The sequence below is a fragment of the Trichoderma harzianum genome, assembly GCF_003025095.1.
Source record: "Trichoderma harzianum CBS 226.95 unplaced genomic scaffold M431scaffold_7, whole genome shotgun sequence".
NCBI classification, from domain to species: Eukaryota; Fungi; Ascomycota; class Sordariomycetes; order Hypocreales; family Hypocreaceae; genus Trichoderma; species Trichoderma harzianum.
Window position 1 is genome coordinate 597,796 of NW_020209255.1, and position 18,854 is coordinate 616,649.

Sequence of the window (18,854 nt, forward strand, 5' to 3'; positions counted from 1 at the left end):
CTCATCTGGTGGATGAGACATTGCTTCATCCATCTCGAAACGGCCTGGGGAGGGGGTTCAGTTTGTAAAGGGGGTTATCGCTTCTAGGCCGTCTTATCCCAGCAAGGTATGCCTCACTTGCGCCTTGTGTGATGTGGCGATTCTGATGTGGTTGATGTTCAAGGTGACGGGGACTTTTTTTTCCCTCTTTTCTTTTTTCGAGGGCACTTGACGGGGAAAAGTGAGAACGCCCATTTCCTTGTTTCAAATCATCGCCCAGTCACCAACCATCAACTCCCTCAACCATCGTCGGCGCCGTCGTCAACTCTCTTCCTCACAGCCCGATCCATTCCTTGTCTTGAAACTTGTCGTTCTTCATCGTCACAGAGATGGCTGAGTCTGCGCATGCTCACACGGGCCCCTCTGACGACTCGCCGTGCTACAACTGCGGCGCCAAAGGCCACTGGGTTGTTGCTTGTCCAGAGCCGACAAGAAAGACTCCTGCGTAAGCCTCTGCCCTTTCTCTTGCTCAACTTCGCTTGCCTAGCCGTGATGTTGCCCATTTTCTTTTGTCTCTTCTGATGTATTTCTAACTCGTATTCAACTCTGTAGTGGCCTTGCCAACGCTTGGAGGAACGCTCCAAATGCTCCGAATGCTGGCCATGGTAATCATCGGCAGCATCATGGAGGAAATCCAAAAAGGATGAACAAGGGGCCCATCATCACCAAATATGCACCACCACCTCCTCCTCCTCCGCCGCCGCCGCCTCACCCTTCGTCTCTGAGCCATGGCACAGCTCCTTATCCGCCACTGCCGCCTGGACCTCCATATCCTCAGCAGAACCCTCAATTCCAGGGCCCTTATGCTCATTACCAGCCTGCTGCGCACTACCCAACTGGATATGGTCCAACCTATCCATCGCAGCAATATCATCAGCCGCCTTATGGTGCAGCCCCTGCAGCCCCAGCGGGTTACGCAGCTCATCCTCCTGGGCCGCCAGCACCACAGCCACCAGCACCGTATCCTGCGGCGTATGCTTCATACCCGCCTGCTGGGCCATCCAGCGCGCCTGGTTACCCGCCCCAGACGACTTACACTCAGTCTTATTCGCAGCCACCATACGGACTGCCCCCAGTTCCTTACCCTGCTCAGAGCGGGCCTGCACACTTTCCTCCTCCGCCCAAGCCGCCGCATGTTTCTCGTTCTCATTCTGGTTTAAACCAGCCCGCTCCCGTTCATCATTCTCTTCCGCCGAAGCCCCCAAGAAGCGTCCATACGCAGCAAGAGCCTCACCGAGATCATAGGAACAGACGGAAACATGATCGTCAAAACAAAAACCGTGATAATAGACGCCGGGATCAAGGGTCCCGTCATCGCTCTTCGCAACAGAAGATGCAGAATAAGGCTAACCGTTCTAACCGTGGTAATCGTTCTAATCGCTCTAGCTCAGCTATTAGATCTTCCCAGAAAGCGTCGGCCTCGACTACCGCGGAAATCGCCAAAACTGGCCCACTATCATCAATAGAGGACCTTGAAAAGAACGCAAAATTCGGACCTGATGCCTCAAAAGAGGACTTCCCTGAAGACTCGGCTGCGACCGAGATACCGGTATCAGACAATGCGCAGTCGTATCAACACGAGGATGACATGCTCCCCCAGCTGGCTTCTGGTGAGCTTGACGAGGATTCCGAAACTGCAGATTCTGAGGTATGTAGACCTGCTCTTTAATAATGGCTCTGAATATCTTGCGTTGCCGCCAGACTAGATTGCTAAGTAACGTATCTTCATAGTCTGGAGAGTCTACGGATAATAATGAAAGTGAACCTCCTCGGGCGGTCCTATCCAATGATGAGGCAGAATCAGCACGGGATGATGAACGAGGACTTTCTCAGAACACTCATCATCATCGAAAAGACGAAGCCTCATCTCCCAGTATGGCTATTGACACGCCTCATCTTAATGGAAAGCATAAGCGCAGAGATGACGAGTCAGAGGACGAACGTCAACCAAAGAAGTCAAAAGCTGCAGCGTCGCTTGCACATGATCCAAACGACGCTGAAGATGACAACCAGGCACAAGCGCAATACGATACCGGATCAGCAGTCCAAGGCAACGACGCACCAATTGTGGAAGAAGAGGATGAACCTGTCCTGCCCCCACTGGAGCCTGAATCTCGGTCACGGTCAAAGGAGCGCCATCGAGGCCCACAATCTAGGAATTCGTCGGTCTCTAGCCGATCATCCGACTTGAACTCACTGGAAGCCGAGCTTCTGGGGCGACCTGCTAAGCAGAGGTCCCCCGACGACATTGGTGTCCACCAACGGCAGGATCGCGTGACTTTGCCTAAGATGCAACGCCGCCGCCAACGAAATGCGGATTCTGCATACAGGCAAGAAGAATAGATTTCCTTGTTGGATTAACCTGAGTGGCTAACACGCGTCTAGTCGCCGCTGGTGATTTTCCTTGGTGTCATTTTCCTTCCCTCAAACTTCGATTCGCTGCTTATATTCAGGCTCCTTTCCAGCCTTCTGAGCCTCACGCCGTCTCCCTGAACCTGGCCCCTTCAACGCTGCTGTCATGGAGGCCAGTTGGCGTGTTTGTGCACCTTGATTATTTTTCTCTTTTTTCTTTTCGCATTTCTCTTGAGATGATACGGTTTTTTATTCTCTTTGTTATTTCAGGTCCGCATGGCAATGTGGAATTTGCGTCAAAGTTACTGCGACAGGTATATCGCTGGCAGTCATTTCTTTTAGTCTCACGACTACTAGGGGCCCTTATGCATGGCTGGCGTTTTGTTAGAATTCACGAGGTATGCGTGAATAGTTTTCAAATGATTTTTCCTGATATTTGCTTTGCCCAGACAAAACGGGTCTTGGATGCTTAGCCATAGACCCAACTCATCCCCTTGAACCCTACGAGAAGTACAGCACTTGTCTGAACAATATTTATGGCTCACCAGATTTCCTTTGCTTGATGGTATACTATGACCTGTGCTCTTCGTTTTCAATGCGTGAGACTGTTATTTCTTGTCCAATCCAGCTTCATGTGGCTATTTTTGAAGATGAGAGAGTATCAGGCTCACCGCAGGCGCGCGTCTGGAATGGCATATTTCGACCGTGTCTTATGAGATACTATACACAAGCTCGCCTATACCACAAGTTCGCCTGTCTCACAACACCACGAGCTTTACCTCTTTATTATTCACGTTTTCTTTCCTCTACTCCTTCTCCATCTGTATTCACCATTATGGCTGTGTTAAGATTGTACGCTGCGTAACCGCCATCACAGTAGGTATCACAATTTGCTATTCAAAACTCCCACTCGGTAAGGACGGGTAGCCGGCTTCTGGACTTGGGACGGGCTCGAGTGTACTCTCTGGTTGACCACATATTATCGTAACTTACATAGTAAATAGAAGCTAATGCAATCCGGAGACAAAATTCTCGCACGTGCCCAAATGCATGCAGCAAACCAGCAACAGCCCAACATATTTTCACGTCATTGGCTAACGATATCGGACGGCGTCAAGCAGCTGTAAAATTTGTGATGTGATGCAAGAGATGCTTAACATGTCACACCGACACAATAGTGCCATTTCCCTTCCTTATGCAGGCAATTAAATAGCAATATCAGCAAGGTATCAAAATGAAACATAAGGCCTCGTGCCTCGATCGGTTCGCAGCGGCAAAGGATGTCGAGGGAGACCTACAAAGGGAATAGGTGGGTGTTTCTGGCTGAAATGCATGACACCCTTGAAATTTTCTTCACATGCAGGTAAACTGAGCCGCTGATCGGCACTGCTGCCAAGAACTTCCATTGAAGCCTGGAGGTCCATTCAACATGGAATTCTCTAGGACGGAATTGGAAGCCTGGGGGTGGGCGTTTAGTTGCAGCTGCAGCTGATTTTAGGGCGATTAGGGGCGTATTTGAGGGCGTGTTTTAGCGCTGGCGGGAGGGGACGAGGTGCAGTAGCTCCCGCCTGTGCTGCGCCATCGGCCGAACCCTGCGTCCAACCAATGGGTTTAATATCTTTTGGGGTTCAGCTTGATCATACGAGTATAGCTTGGAAGCATTGGAACGTAGACATGATTTGGCTGAGTCGTTGTAAGTGCTTCTGTGTCAGATGTGAGACCTGGGGATGTGCTGCCCGGCAGGAAACTGCCGTAGAATTCTGCTATGGATGTATTGATTTCTTTCACCGAATTTACAGGCACTTAGTTGTCAATCCATGTTATTTGGGCATTAGGCGATATATTCGAGTCTCGTCGTGTTTCAAAGACTGGAGTGATTGTATTACTACTAAAGTATTTATATATGCTACTGCTATTTTACGGCGTATCAAAGCCAAGCATCTCCAAGATTCAAACTCGCTCCAAGAAACTCCGCTACTAATCAAGCAAAGATAGAAAGAAAGAAGAAGAAAAAAAAAAATACACGCAAGAACATTGAACAGATGATACATGTATGAGAGAGCGGTGGCTGCTGTAATAAATGGCAGGTGCCAACACAACTTCACTAGATGGGAAGCAGCCGCCTTAGGTAATGGCATAGGACTACACGTACCGTAGCAAGACGCAAGCTGGAGCAGAAAATCTTCCGTCTACACAATCAGTGCATCAATTCCCATGCTCTTCAGGCCTTGCAGCCAGTTGACGCCGGCTTCATCAGAGCCTGGATTTGCATCTTGCAGCTCCCAGGCGGCCTTCAGCAGCTCTATGGCCGTGAACAGATAGCCCCAAGGGCACGTCTCCCAGATGCCCAGAAGACGCTTCATCGTCCAAGTACGCTTTTCTGCATCGCGAGTTTCAGCTCCCGCAATAAAGGTAGGCCACGATGTAGCCTTGTAATACGGATCGTCCACGCTAATCTGGCCCAAGTGTCCCAAGATGTCGCCCACCAGGAATTCGGTGTCTACAGGGCGGACGGCACGCACGAGGGGCAGTGCCTGTAGAATATACAGGCATGCGGCAGACCGATGAGCCGAGGCGATATGGATGCGGCTCTCAATGTCTTGCACTCGAGGATTCTGCCGCAGTTTATCTGCCCATGCAGGTATATCAAAGGCAAGAGCCTCGTCGATTAGAGTAAGTGCCTCGTCCGCGGCAGACAGGGACCAGTCGGTGCAGGGTGTCTCGTACGAGAGTTTGGAGGCTACCAAGATGATGTGAAGGATCTCCGGCGGGCACGAGAGATAGCTGTTGACTTCGACACGCTTCATGACCGGCAGGAGTTCGAAAGCATACCGTGCTATGTTGGTGGCGAGGCTGCCCGACGCAAGCGTTGACCCTAAGATATGATATCTGTGGGTTAGTGAAGCAAAGCGGTGTCAGTTTTGTATTACCCAGTACACAGAAACACAAGCTGCGATCTCTTTATTTGGCAAGCCCCAAGGTGAGACAAAAAGTGGTCATTACTCACATAAAACAATCAGCCACCACACAGTCACGCAGCATCCTGTTTGGTTCGCTTCCATTGCCTCCTGGAGCGAGCAAAGCAAGGATACTACTGGCACCTTCCAAGTGAGCTCTCCATCCCTTGCCCTCACTCTTTTCCAAGTCTATCAGATCAAATTTGATGAAAAAATGCATGGCAGCAAGGACGACTTCGCTTCCCCCAGGATCCAGGGAGTCAAGTACTTCTTGCAAGTGGCCCATGGCCTTTTGCTTCGCAGTCAAGGCATCGATGAGGGCTTGCCTGGAAACCAGGTCTTTTGATCGTAACTGGGCGAGATACCCTCCGGGGTCACTAAGTCCTGTTGGAATCGCAGTAATGGGACGAAATATGTTGGACCAGTGTATTGCTGAAGTAGCAACAAGAACCTGAAGCAGAAGAGGATGCTTGTTAGTCAACGGGATAAGATCTCTGAAAGGATTGGCTCCTGGCCCATCTCGAGCCACCAAGTCTTTGCAGACGCGATCGGCAACTTTCAAATCCGTTAGTACAATCCCCGCACAATCATCCAGCTAGCCTGGCTGTTTCGGAACTTGGCTGTCTCTTACAATGTGCTAAGTAGTATCTTGAATTGCGATCAAGGTCTTGAAAAAGAGGATCTGTCAAGCTGCCAAGTGCTGGTGGCCTCCACTTTCCATGCTCCAGCACTGCCTCCTGGTTTGGGCTTGAAGCTGCATCCTTCGTTGGCTCCGGTGCAGCCGACATCGTCGAATCGCCTCTCTTGCCTTTTAGTGGCGGCGAGGGGCGACGACCAGACGCCTGCCGGACACCGCCCGGGGCTGGTCTGCGCTCCCTGACCAATGCATCATGTGCTTGATTCTCGGAGCCAGAATCGGGGCGACGGCCAGAGACTGGGTCCGAAAAGGGTGGGAAGTAGCTGTTGGCGGCTGAAGAGAAGGTTGATGCAGAGCCAGAGCTGAGAGGACCACCAAGGGGCGTCCTGCGGCTTGGTGATGGCTTCAGATTCCCCTGAGCGTCAATCCCCTGAGTCCAGATGAAGACTTTGCCGTATCCAAGGCACTCCTGCCCTGAGACCGCACATTTGTGGCACGTCGGCCACGAGCGGTCGCAGCGCAGTCGTCGACGGCGGCAGTTGTGACACGGTTTGCTGTTGCTTGGCATATACGCCGAGCTTTGTGCGGTCCGGTGACGGAAACTGTGCGTGTTTCCCCAGGGGATTCTGATACACAGCGGATGGCCGGCCTCAGTCTCTCGCGTCTTGTCGGTCTAGCAACGCTCTAGTGACGCGCAACCAGGCCGGCATACGACAGCAGCGGCGGAGAGTCGATCGCTGAGCGGGCCTCTTTCACTCTTCTGGGAGTATGAGCATGGTGAGAATCTCGGACCTTTTGCTAAGTTTTTTTCCTTCCCCCTTTCGGTGGTAAGCTCAGAACGCACGTGCGTCGAAGGATAGCGTCAAAACTACCAGAGATGATGCCTGAAAAGCTCCATCATGGAGAACCAGTCTTGAGAACGACCAGACGTGATGTGGCACGCTGGCCAGCCAGTCGCTATCCAGCGGGCAAAGCCATGCGGCCCACCATCGATTATCAATAATCTAGCAGCATAATCCCCAATATCCAACCCCTCCCCCCTACCAACCGAAGCTGCTTCATAGCCCACGCCACCACCCCATACGCAGTCTAGACGCTCAGAAATAGACAAGCTTTCTCGTTACGTCGCAAGCGCGCCTAAATGGGAAAGCTCTTGACATTCTTTGCGTCCGATGCACGGCGACCGCTAGGCGGGACCTGCAGAACCGGTAAGCATTGGAAGCCACCTTGTCCTAGGTCCCGAAGCTTGTTCACCTGGTCTGCCGGATCTTGTCCATCCAGAGGTCACACAGACGCCTAATACGGAAATCACTTTACCCATGGCGCAGTGCGAGTACCTGAATCTCGGATGCGGGCTGGGATTGAGGGATTCCGATGGACGAACATTGTCACAATTGGGGCTTAGGGCCTTTTTCGCACGCTCTCCCGGTCCCATCACCCATTGTATGGCATTTTGACTCCGGGAATAGACGTGGTTGCTTAGTGCGCTGCTCGTATGCACAAAGTCTAACCACTTTGCGAGCACATACCCTGCAAACTCTCTCTCCTTCACCTGGAGACGACATGTCAAGTAAGGGAACGATCTTCGGTGAGCCGAGCAGAGGTGAGAGAACAATGACGAAGAAATTTTCTACTTCTTTTTCTCTTTCAATCTTATTTTCTGGAGATTGAAGGTGGACATAATCAAGTCGGCTTAAAGCCGGTGGTCAAGTCCCATACTCCATTCGTGGAGCCAAAAAAACAAAACTACCCCTGCGAAGTAGGTCACGATGTCTTCACAAACTAACTCTGCAGACCCAGTTGGGCTGCTACTACCGGGATTGCAGTAGCCCAACTCTTATCATCTCCACCACACGCAAATTTGAATCGATTCTGGAACGAGGTCCATGACACATCAAATCCATGTCCTGACTCTATTATCAGAGCCCTGCAGAGAAAACGTGGGCGGCAGTTTGAACGGTGGCCACTATCAACTTCTCAGTCGGCTCTCATTCCGGGTGAAATAGTGTGGACCCCTTGTCAGATCTCTCGAGCTACTATTGTAATGAACTTCCCTAGATGGGAAACCTTCAGACAAGTTTTGCGTTTGTTGCCGCTGTGGCTGGAGGGCGCCATGGAGGTACGAGGGTTTCAAGGCTCATGAAACGGTAAGAAAAAGTACGAAGACCGACAACGGAATGCTCACTGTGAGACTGTTCACACCATGATGATTGCCGGCAGATGACGGTAGCGCATAGCAATGGCGTATGATCTGGCAGAGAATGAATCAGGGTGTGAGAATTCTCTTTGTCGGCGGCCCGTGTCCTTAAGAAACACGAAAATTATATAAAAGAGTTCATGATGGCACTTGGTCAAATTCCGAGAGGCTGGTATCAAGCTTTCTTGATCTGATGCTTTCTATCCCGAACGCCTTAACCATCGTTTGGACTGCATCTCTCGTGAAGAGTTCATTCTCTTTTCGTTTCATCTATTCATTTGCCTAGCCGCGATGTTGGAACAAGACAGCAAGACTGAAGTCCAAGATGCTGCCGTCCTTGTCACAGAAATGCGCAGGGAGTCTGTTCAGACCATCGATGTTGAGGGTATTGACGTTGAGAAGCTGGGCAGGCAGCGGCCTGAAGTTTTTTCTTCCACTCTGATGGAGGTTGCCTTTGTCATCTCCATCCTGGGCTCCCTTTCTATGGCGGTGGGTCTCTCTCCTTGACATATGCCAGCAAGCAAGACAGTTACATTCCTCAAGAGGCGGAGTGTCCGCACATGCATATCCGTCCTAGCCGCAGTTTCCAAGAACAAGAAACTAACTAGTTACTTCTTAGGATTTCGTCATTAGCGGTTTTCAGGTGGTTTTACCTAATTTGATCGAGCCACTCGACATCCCTCTGCAAGCTCAAACATGGCCCTCAAGCGTCTTAACCCTGACCGCAGGCGCATTCCTGTTTCCTCTGGGGAGGCTGGCAGACATGTATGGAGGGTATCTGCTATTCAATGGAGGCCTGGTGTGGACTGTTTTATGGTCCGTCATTGCTGGCTTTACTCGCAACTTCATCATGCTCGTCATCTGCCGTGCCATGCTCGGCCTTGGGGCCGCGGCGTTTCTTCCTGCCGGCATTTCCCTGCTTGGCCGAATTTACAGACCAGGCCCGAGGAAGAATATTGTTTTCAGTCTCTATGGTGCTCTTGCACCTCTGGGATTCTTTAGCGGCATTATTGTTGGCGGCATGGCTCAAGATTTGCTATCCTGGAGATGGTTCTTTTGGCTGGGTGGCATTGTATCTGCCGTCTTTGCCTTAGGGACAATCCTAACTGCTCCTCGTGACTATGAAGAAGCACGCAAGATGAACGTCAAAATGGACTGGTGGGGTGTTTTTACGACTGTACCTGGCTTGATGCTTCTCATTTATGCGTTGACCGACAGCGCCAACGCCCCCAACGGATGGGCATCGCCTCGAATTCTGGTGACACTTATTCTTGGCCTCATTTTCCTTGGTGCAGCTGTATATGTTGAAGGCTGGGTCGCCGAAGCACCTCTTATCCCGGCGGATATTTTCCGCGTCAAGTGTATGAAAAGAATGCTCCTGTGTCTCTTCATTACTTGGGGTGTTTTCAGCATTTATCTCTTTTATGCAAACTTTTAGTAAGTCCAGCGAGTGACTCTTCTATAATGACTTTAACTAATCGGGAATATAGTATCGAAACAATTCTGGAAAAATCACCCCTACTGACCGCGGTGTATTTTGCGCCCTGGGCTGGTGGTGGCCTGGTCTTGGCTACCACAAGCGGTGTGATCCTCCACCTTCTTCCTGGCAAGCTGCTCATAGTTCTTTCTGGCATCTCAAAAGTCATTGCTGTGCTCATGTTTGCCATCATGCCTGATGACCCGAGTTATTGGGCATGGATTTTCCCGGCTATGCTTTGCGAAGCCGCCTGTGTCGACGTTCTCTGGACTGTAAGCAACGTCTTTCTAACTACTAGCCTGCCAAAGAACCGCCAGGGGCTTGCAGGCGCACTCATTAGTCTCATGCTGTTCCTCGGAGGTGCATTCTTCCTGGCCATTGCGGACGTTGCCAAGGCACAGTTTGTGTTGAATGGGATGGATCTCAAGCATCAATACAAGGGCGTTTTCTGGATCGGGGTTGGACTCGCAGGGTTGGCCCTGATCATCTGCCTATTCATGGATCTAGACAAGGCCGGTGGCGATTTCACAGTTGATGAGAAAGCCATGCGAAAGATGAGCAATGCGTCTTCAGAAAACGAGTCGGACGGTGAATCGTCAATGGGAGGTGTTCGGGTTGAGCCGATGCTGGGCGTGGTTGTGGATTCACAAGAGACTCTCAATCATGACCAAACCAGAACGGATTCTGTTTGATCGAGATATTTAACTTTGTTTTTATGGGTATATGGCTATGGAAATTGTTGAGGAAAGCAGCTATATTGCGGCGTATCTGGGTTGATTGAAGCGAGGCGTTTGGGAACTAAAAATTGGGAGCGAGACTGGATATATCAACATAGCACAGGAAGAGTTTATTCCTTCTGAAATAAATACTATGCACCTACACGGATTACATTTGAGAATACAGGTTGTCGCAGCATTCAATTGTCTACGAGATCTAACATGATATATACCATATCTTACATTCACGAGCTACCACCGAGTCTTTCCCTTCTAAAACCCTTTTAAGCATTGTGCTTCCTCAGTGTTTGCAGCAAAACAGGCGGGTTTGCTCCAATCATCTCGTCGACCTTGTTGCCGTTCTTGTAGAACAGGAAGGTCGGCATGGCGCGGATTCCCAGCTCCCGGCTCAGTTCGGGCAGCTCGTCGACGTCGAACTTGACGAAATGGACCTTGTCCTTGAATTCTGCTTCTTCGGATGTCCTATAATGGACACTGTTAGCATGATGTTGCGAGTCCATAAACATTTTTCTTTTCCTTTGGTGGACTCACCTTTCTAGGATGGGGGCAATCGCTTTGCATGGTCCACACCATTCTGCGAAGCAGTCCACAATGACCTTTTCTTGCTCCTTGACGACTTTCTTGAACTCCTCGGCACTTGAGTTTCTAATTAGAAAATGTGCATGTTACTTTGATGAGGATTTGGTAAGGGATATAGCTCACGTCTTGACATAGTGAACCGCCAGAGCAGGACGGCTGGCGTGGAAGAGTCGCTGAGATGCGACGCCTTGCCGGGCGATGGACGAGGCTGGGCGGAACATTCGGATTGACAGCATGTTTGCGGACGAAATCTAGAGGTGGTACAATGAATTGCGATTGAGTGAATGCGGATGAAAGGTGATTTATAAGAATGAGTTTTGTTGGTAGTGGCGATCTGGATGAGTAAAATATTTGTATGAGGTAAGCCAGCGTGCTCCGATTATCGATACAGTACGGAGTAAGTACCGAGGCCAACGCCGTTTAGATTCTTCACTTAAATATGGCACGCGCCAAGTAATTTCACTAGAGCAGGACTGTCTTTGACAAAAATGTATTATGCCTTACGATGTCTTGGGATTTGTATAATATGCCTACGGTTGAGGATTAAATCGTCGGTGTTTGCCGTATTTGGTGCTCCCAGTGGCGCAGCGATGCTGTTGTCCGCTTGGTGGCCTTTTTTCAGGCCTCCCTCCATACATGTACTTTTAGAAAAACCGAGGCCGAGAAGAATTCGAACACCCACGAGTTGAATCATACGCCTACAAGGGGAGTAGCTGCTATATCTGCATTTCCCTAGTAACTACTACTATATCTATATTTCTGTACTAATTGCTACTATATCTATTTTTCTCTAGTAACCGCTACTATATCTAATTTGTGTTGTAGACATGTTTCCCAATTGTACGGAGTATGTACAATACTCGTATGGTAGTATTTCGAATTCTGTTCAACCCCCTGTTCTATACCCTTGTCAACAACCTTGCCGATTCCTATATGGGACCAACATGCGTATAATCTGTTCCACTAGAATGCTCTATTTGAGGCAGGGTATTATTGGCTGGGCCCGGCGCTTAAAAACACTCCGCATCATGTTCGGCTGCCTTGTTTGCGTCTCCAGGTCTCTTCCTGTTCTTTACATCAATATTTTATACTATCATCCATGCGTAAATTACGAAAGATATTGGGTGGCAAGGGTAGCTCTTCGAGACAGGGCAGCTCTTCGAGACAGAGCACTGTCGCGAGCACCTCCATCAGCACAGCTTCCAGCACCAAAGCTCCCAATAGCAAAGCTGATGCCTCCCCCATCGACCCCTCCGAGAGCATCTGGAACAGCGCTTATGATGCACTCAAAGCCGATGAACCGAAGCTGGTACAAGCGTATGAGAAGATCTTATCTTTAAAACTAAGGAATACTGTCTCTCTAGAGCCGACCACTCTAGAAGGCTCCCTAGAGCCTACCATTCTAGAGCCTGCGAGCGTAAATACAGGTAATATCATTGAGAAAGACAATGTGCTGGCGAGAAGAGCGCAGATGCACCAGTTAATTGATAATGGCCTTAATAAAACATTTCGAGAGGCCAGTATCAAGAATAGCATAGGCCCAGTTATGCAGGTAGTCAATACTACTAAAAAGTTGGTGAGCGACGCAATTAAGGACATGCCACAAGCCGCTCTTCCTTGGGTTATAGTATATATTTCACTCTCGGTAAGGAAACCTACATGTATATATGGCAGCCGATCATATACATCGATAAACTAATTCCCAGGAAAAGATCTTAGCCAATCCTATATCGCAAACTGAAGCGAATCAAACGGGCATTGAGTATATTGGAATCACGATAAAGTGGTACTGGGAGCAAGCATCATTGCTTTTTAATAACAGCTCAAGCGACCATTCCTTTACTGGAGTACAAAATGAGTTGCAAAATGCATTCATCAGCTTTTACAAAAAGCTTCTGCAATTTCAGATGAAAAGCATTTGTAACTATTACCGGAACCGTGGGTTCGTTTTCTTACGAGACCTCGTCGAACTGGACAATTGGGATAGCAGTCTGAAGTCTATTCAAATAGACGACACTTCTCTTCGCAACAAGATACGTACGTTCTTGGGCCTTGAATCGGAATCACATCTCAGAGTTATAGCTCGTCACACCAAGGCACAAGAAACATATCAAAGGACCCAAGAAGACCAACAGTGTCTCAGAGACTTACGAATCACAGATCCTCGTGCTGACAGGAGCCGCATTGAAACTACAAAGGGAGGCCTATTGCAAGAATCATACCGCTGGATTCTTGAAAACCCGCAGTTCCAGACTTGGCGCAACAGCGATGATAACCGCCTGCTTTGGCTAAGAGGTGACCCTGGTAAAGGGAAAACTATGCTCCTATGCGGCCTCGCCCAAGAATTGATGCAACAGGCAAACCCGAGTCTGGTCACATTCTTTTTCTGTCAGGCCACCATACCGAGCGTCAACAACCACATAGCAGTTCTACGTGGTCTCATATGGCTTTTAGCAGATCAGCAACCTTCTTTAATATCATACATCAGGAAATCATACGATACCGCTGGGAAAAGCCTCTTTGATGAGGGAAATTCCTGGTACACATTGTCCGAAATTTTCAGCAATATGCTAAGGGACGAGGAACTGCCACCAGTGTATATCATTATCGATGCCCTTGATGAGTGTATCACAGGTCGGATGGAACTCTTGCATCTTATTCGAGATGCATCTGCCTCGTCAAATGCCAAATGGGCCGTATCTAGCCGCAATTGGTCTGAAATTGAGGAAAAATTAATTCAAAGCATGAACCTTAGCCTTGAGGTAAATGCTACACTTGTCGCAAGCGCTGTGGATGCATACATCTCCCACAAGGCATCTCAAATATCCCTTCTAAAACACGACGAAGATTTGAAAGAAGAAGTTTGTCGTCAAATGCGAGAGAAGGCCAACGGCACATTTCTCTGGGTTGCAATTGTCTTCGATAGGCTGAGTTCCGAGAGCAATGCCTATTACGACGATACATCAGATGTAATGGCAATTCTGGATGAGATGCCTGAAGATCTATCTAAGCTCTACACTGTCATGCTACAGCGAATTTCTCAACTAAAAGGGAAAGGCCCTGGATTATGTCGAAGTATATTGGCTATCGCAACATTGGCACATCGGCCCCTACATCTTAACGAGCTCTCAACTCTTGCAGGGTTCCAGGGCAATTTGAAGAAACTGCCCCAGTTAAACTCGCTGATAAAGGATTGTGGTTCATTCCTAACGGTCCGAGAAAACCACATTTACTTTGTGCATCAATCTGCAAAAGATTATCTAGCCAGCGATCCTTCCTCGCAACCTGTCATTTTCCGGCACGGAATGGGGGACGTTAAGTATAGCATGGTTTTAAACTCATTGAACGCTATGGATCAAACTCTAAAAGAGAACATTTACGAGCTGGAGCATCCTGGAATTCTTCTCGAAGATGTTAGCCCGCCAAATCCCAATCCTTTAGAACATTGTCTCTATTCCTGCACTAATTGGGCCTCTCATTTGTGCGACATATATAGTACTGCAGGAGATCAAACTCTCCTGGTCGATGAAGAAGAAATCTTGCACTTCTTGAAGAAGCATGTTCTCCACTGGCTTGAGGTACTCGCTTTGACACGAAATTTATCTAGCAACATATCTTATTTCCAAACACTCAACGAATTGCTAAAGGTAAGCCAAGAATTACTCATTTCGCAGAATAGAATACAAAACTGACAACAGCAGAAACGCTCCACAGCAGAGGAACTTCAAAAATTTATATATGACGCAAGCCGATTCATGCAATACAACACCCAGATTATGGAGATTGCTCCTATGCAGATTTATTCATCATCACTTCTGTTCAGTCCTCAGAGCTTAATTTCTACTCATTTCAGGAATAAGCTGTCCTGGATAAAACATGTACACAGTTCAGTAAAGGAAAGCCACTGGAGCCCTCGCCTACAGATAATCGAGAAAAAACAAGCAGAAACGATATGTTCCAATGGTACAAATCTCTTAGTAGTGCCATCCTCCTCTAAGACCGTTCAAATTTGGGATATGGCTACAGGAAAGCAAATCCATTCACTCAATCACGCAGGAGATGTACAAGTACAGCAAGCAGTATTTTCGAGCGATTTGAATCACGTGTTCACAATTGCAGGGGATCGATTCCATTGCTGGGATGCAAGATCCGGTGCGGTGATACACAATGCCAGACTTCGGGGGTTTGATATCGGAAGATTTTATGCAATCTCCAACGATGGGAAGTTCGTGGCGTCGTGTAAGGCTTTTGGGATGAACGAGGACGGCAGAATTTTTATATATCACACGGTTGATGGGACAAAGCTACAGCTATCATATGGCGATACGGCCCATCAAATGGGCTCATTGAAGTGGTCAAATAATGCTAAGTTTTTGGCAGTTACAACGGGATTCACTACCCGTATCTGGGAAGTGCCTTCAGGCAAAGAGAGATTGGAACTTCTTAACCACGATGATAGCATTCGAGGAATGCCCAGTTTTTCAGGCGATTCCAAATTCATAGCTTTTCCTGTTGGGGAAGGGTTTGAAGTCTGGGATTTGGAGATTGAAGAAAAGATACTGAATATTAGCGCAGAAAGTTCGTGGGAAGTCGAAATTGTCGAATTCTCCAAAGACTCCAGGCTCATTGCCGAAACTCGCTACCGCAGGGACGACAACGGGTTGACTCATTACCATGTCCTTATCTGGGAGATAACTTCTGGCATGAAACAACATGAATTACGGGTTAATTCTGGAGACATAACGGGAATTGCGTGGTCCGATGACGGACAAACGCTGGCTGTAGCATTTTCCGAGGACATTGAATTGTACGATCTAACTGAACATGCTTACTGGGATTTCAACGACCAAAAACCTTCGGCATATCAAGCCAAGTATTCACCAAACCTAGTCACTTTTTCGCCCGACTTTAAACTCGTGGCTACTGCTATGAGTTACGTCGCAGTCTGGGACACGACAACCGGCTATATCCTACAGGCATTTGATGGAATAGACACTCGTGACATTCTCAGATTGCAATTTTCACGGGATGGCAAGTCTATTTACATGTACTCTGAGGTTGACGGATTGCAGAAGTGGGACGTTGCCTCTGATAGCTTGATACACAAATTTCCCGCCTCTCTAACCACAGATCGGGTGAATGGAACAGCGTTTTCTTTTGACGGAAAGCTTTTTGCGACGGAATCAAAAGCGGGAGATGAGATGTTGCTATGGAATCTGAACAAAGCCGAAAAGACTTCCCACTCGATGACTTTTCACAAGAGGGGGCTTGAAAACATGCATCTCCTGGCTTTTTCTCAGAATGCAAAGTATCTTGTCTCTGCAGAGTATCTTGCTCCTGCAAAACGCTCGTCCCAGGAATTCACGACTTATATTTTTTCTATATGGAATGTGGAAACTGGCGAAGAATTGTGGGCGACGAACGTTGAGATGCGAGAATATAATAGAGTGCTTTGCGGGCGATGTACAGCCTGGGGAAACAAACACGAGTCGATTGAAATATCCAATGACGGTGCCACAGTGCTTTTCTCGGAGCGTGCTCGTCATGGGATGTGGGTTTTGACAAGAGGAGAAGAAACTAGGTTCCAAATCTGTTGCCAATATTTCGATCCGTCTTTCGACGGCGACTCGAGCACACATATCCTGACACAACTTGGTTGCATAGCACTGGACAATTTGATCGCTCAGGCGGATACATTTGCTGGCCCTTCCGGGAGAGCATGCGAATACCATTCTATCGTTGAAGGTTACGGTGTTAGTCTTGACAGATTATGGATAACTTGGAATGGAAAGAATGTGCTATGGCTGCCGCCAGATTATCGAATGACAGTACGGATGGCCAGATCCCGCCACTGTATTGTCATGATAGACTCTGGAGACAATCCCTGCATTCTTCGATTCTCTGGCCCACCTCCTTTCACAGCGCTCTCTTAGGACATGGTAGGTGGCATCCTCAAGGGCGAGGCTGGACGGAACATTCGGGTAGACAGCACGTTTATGAGTGGAGCTTCTCGTGAGGTTTCTGGGTGGTATAACGAATTACGATTTAAGTGAGTGCGGGTGAAAGACAACGGGATTCATAAGATGTTTGTTAGTATTCAGCTAGCATATAAATTTTATTATATAAATATAGCAGCAATTACTAGAGAAATATAAATATAGCACCAGTTACTAAAGAAATAGAGATATAGTAGCAGTTACTAAAGAAATATAGATATAGTAGCAGTTAATAAAGAAATATAGATATAGCAGTAGTTACTAGGGAAATTTAGATAGAGTAGCAGTTATAAGGCAAATGTATCGGGAACAAGCGGCGCTTCTTCTTGACGAGCGGTACAACAGCAAGGCTATTATGCGTGCTCGATTCGAGTTGAGACGGTATTGGTTGCTATTTATAAAGAGCTTCTTCTGTATCAGATGAAGAGCGTTTGCGACCATTATAGGCGTCGGGGCTTCGTCTTCTTACGAGACTTATACCTCTTACGAAACCTCTTATTGGAGCCGGACGGCTGGGGTTGAAGTTTAAGATCCTTTAAGCAGAGGTTGATGGATTGCAGAAGTGGGACATTGCCTCCGATAGTCTAATATATAAATTTCCCACCTCTCTATCCACAGATCGGGTGAATGGAACAGCGTTTTTATTTAATGGAAAGCTTTTTGCTTCTCCTCGGAAAACGATTTATGCTTTATTGGACCTCGAACCGGAGCCAGGCCAAGGTGATTAGGCCCCTCCATTTTGACAACAGTGTTGCTAGTATCGGCAGACCTCCAGAACCTCTTGTCAAGCAACTAGAAGAACGCTGTCAAAGTTAAAAGAAAGAATGGCGAAATATCACAAGAGACAAAAAGGGGACAATTCAAATCTTTAAGCGCAATCATATATTGTTCCATAGGCTGCTTCATCCCCCCGCTCAGTGCCAAATGCTCAACAAAGTGGCATCCTATATACAAATCTCTCTCTCTCCCCGCCAATATGACTACCAAAAAAATAGCAATTAAAAATGGCACGAATTTGATCCATAGTATCAACCTGCCTGCAGAATGAAGCCTCTATAAAGTTTTTCTTTTCCCAGTAAATTTTTTTGGTCAATCTGTTTTTATTTTGTCAAAATATCCCAACGGTTCCAAATCCGAAACCTAATTCCTCCTCTCTTCTCACTCCAGCCGGGAATCGATTGTGTGTATAAAAGCCACAACCAGCCTCCCATAAAAGAAGCAATCAGAAAGCAGAAATCAACTTTCAGAAAAAAAGAACCGTCCCATTTTGTTTTTTGTAAATGCTCATCACTTTTCAAGTCCCGGATACCCAAAGCTTTCCGGAAACGATATGCAGCCCTCCCCCTGAAACACAAGACGAGCTGCGAAAGAGTCGGGAAAAAATAGACCCCTTCGACAGAGTGGGTATCAAATCTGGTATATGTGCCTGTAAAAAAAAAACAAGTACTTGGGAATAAATAAAAAAAGCAAAAAACGCAGCAGCCCAACGCCAGTCATAGTTCGTCAATGGTTGTAATGTACAACGAGACGTCTGTCAAGAAGTAAAAGGTCCAAAGGTGGTTTGATGTGCAATATCGGATGTCGATGATTCCAGAGTCAGAAAGAGTTCCCCATTTTAGCGGTATATACGCGTTTTTTTGTCTTGTTTGTGTGGAATTTCTGCGTTTTTATGTCGTTTTTATCGATTTTCGGTCATCAGTTAAGGAGTGAAAATAAGAAAAGAGCGACTCGGGTCAGTTATGAGGTGGTACAAAGGAGATTCATCAACGGTGCACCATTGTGGTTCTGTATATAGGCTGAAGCCATCAATCGGTGCCCCTCTTTTTTGCTTTTCTTTATTTTTCTCGTTTTTTTTTTTTTTTGGTTGTTGTTTTCTTCCGGAT

At 47.7% G+C, this 18,854-nt stretch overlaps 5 protein-coding genes across 5 annotated transcripts; 3 read left to right on the plus strand and 2 right to left on the minus strand.

Moving 5' to 3' along the window:
• Window positions 1-368: 368 nt before the first annotated feature.
• Window positions 369-2,382, plus strand: M431DRAFT_87110 (hypothetical protein; the record flags this gene model as incomplete). Its single annotated transcript, XM_024923763.1, has 3 exons — window positions 369-484; window positions 592-1,687; window positions 1,771-2,382. The coding sequence occupies 3 exons, from the start codon at window positions 369-371 to the stop codon at window positions 2,380-2,382; spliced, it is 1,824 nt and encodes a 607-aa protein (XP_024773414.1).
• Window positions 2,383-4,580: 2,198 nt separating this feature from the next.
• M431DRAFT_87742 (hypothetical protein) lies at window positions 4,581-6,553 on the minus strand (the record flags this gene model as incomplete). The annotated part of the gene is made up of 3 exons (XM_024923829.1): window positions 4,581-5,280; window positions 5,399-5,903; window positions 5,980-6,553. 3 exons carry the CDS (start codon window positions 6,551-6,553, stop codon window positions 4,581-4,583), a joined length of 1,779 nt encoding a protein of 592 aa, XP_024773415.1.
• A 1,977-nt stretch (window positions 6,554-8,530) lies between these two features.
• Window positions 8,531-10,351, plus strand: M431DRAFT_87467 (hypothetical protein; the record flags this gene model as incomplete). The annotated part of the gene is made up of 3 exons (XM_024923799.1): window positions 8,531-8,671; window positions 8,802-9,619; window positions 9,673-10,351. 3 exons carry the CDS (start codon window positions 8,531-8,533, stop codon window positions 10,349-10,351), a joined length of 1,638 nt encoding a protein of 545 aa, XP_024773416.1.
• Window positions 10,352-10,562: 211 nt separating this feature from the next.
• Window positions 10,563-11,429, minus strand: M431DRAFT_508818 (hypothetical protein). Its single transcript, XM_024919173.1, has 3 exons — window positions 11,099-11,429; window positions 10,928-11,032; window positions 10,563-10,858 (listed from the first exon to the last, which is right to left on the minus strand). Exons 1-3 carry the CDS (start codon window positions 11,194-11,196, stop codon window positions 10,660-10,662), a joined length of 402 nt encoding a protein of 133 aa, XP_024773417.1. The 5' UTR covers window positions 11,197-11,429; the 3' UTR covers window positions 10,563-10,659.
• A 645-nt stretch (window positions 11,430-12,074) lies between these two features.
• On the plus strand, window positions 12,075-17,128 carry M431DRAFT_17224 (hypothetical protein; the record flags this gene model as incomplete). Its single annotated transcript, XM_024913038.1, has 3 exons — window positions 12,075-12,620; window positions 12,688-14,622; window positions 14,677-17,128. The coding sequence occupies 3 exons, from the start codon at window positions 12,075-12,077 to the stop codon at window positions 16,906-16,908; spliced, it is 4,713 nt and encodes a 1,570-aa protein (XP_024773418.1). The 3' UTR covers window positions 16,909-17,128.
• Window positions 17,129-18,854: the final 1,726 nt, after the last annotated feature.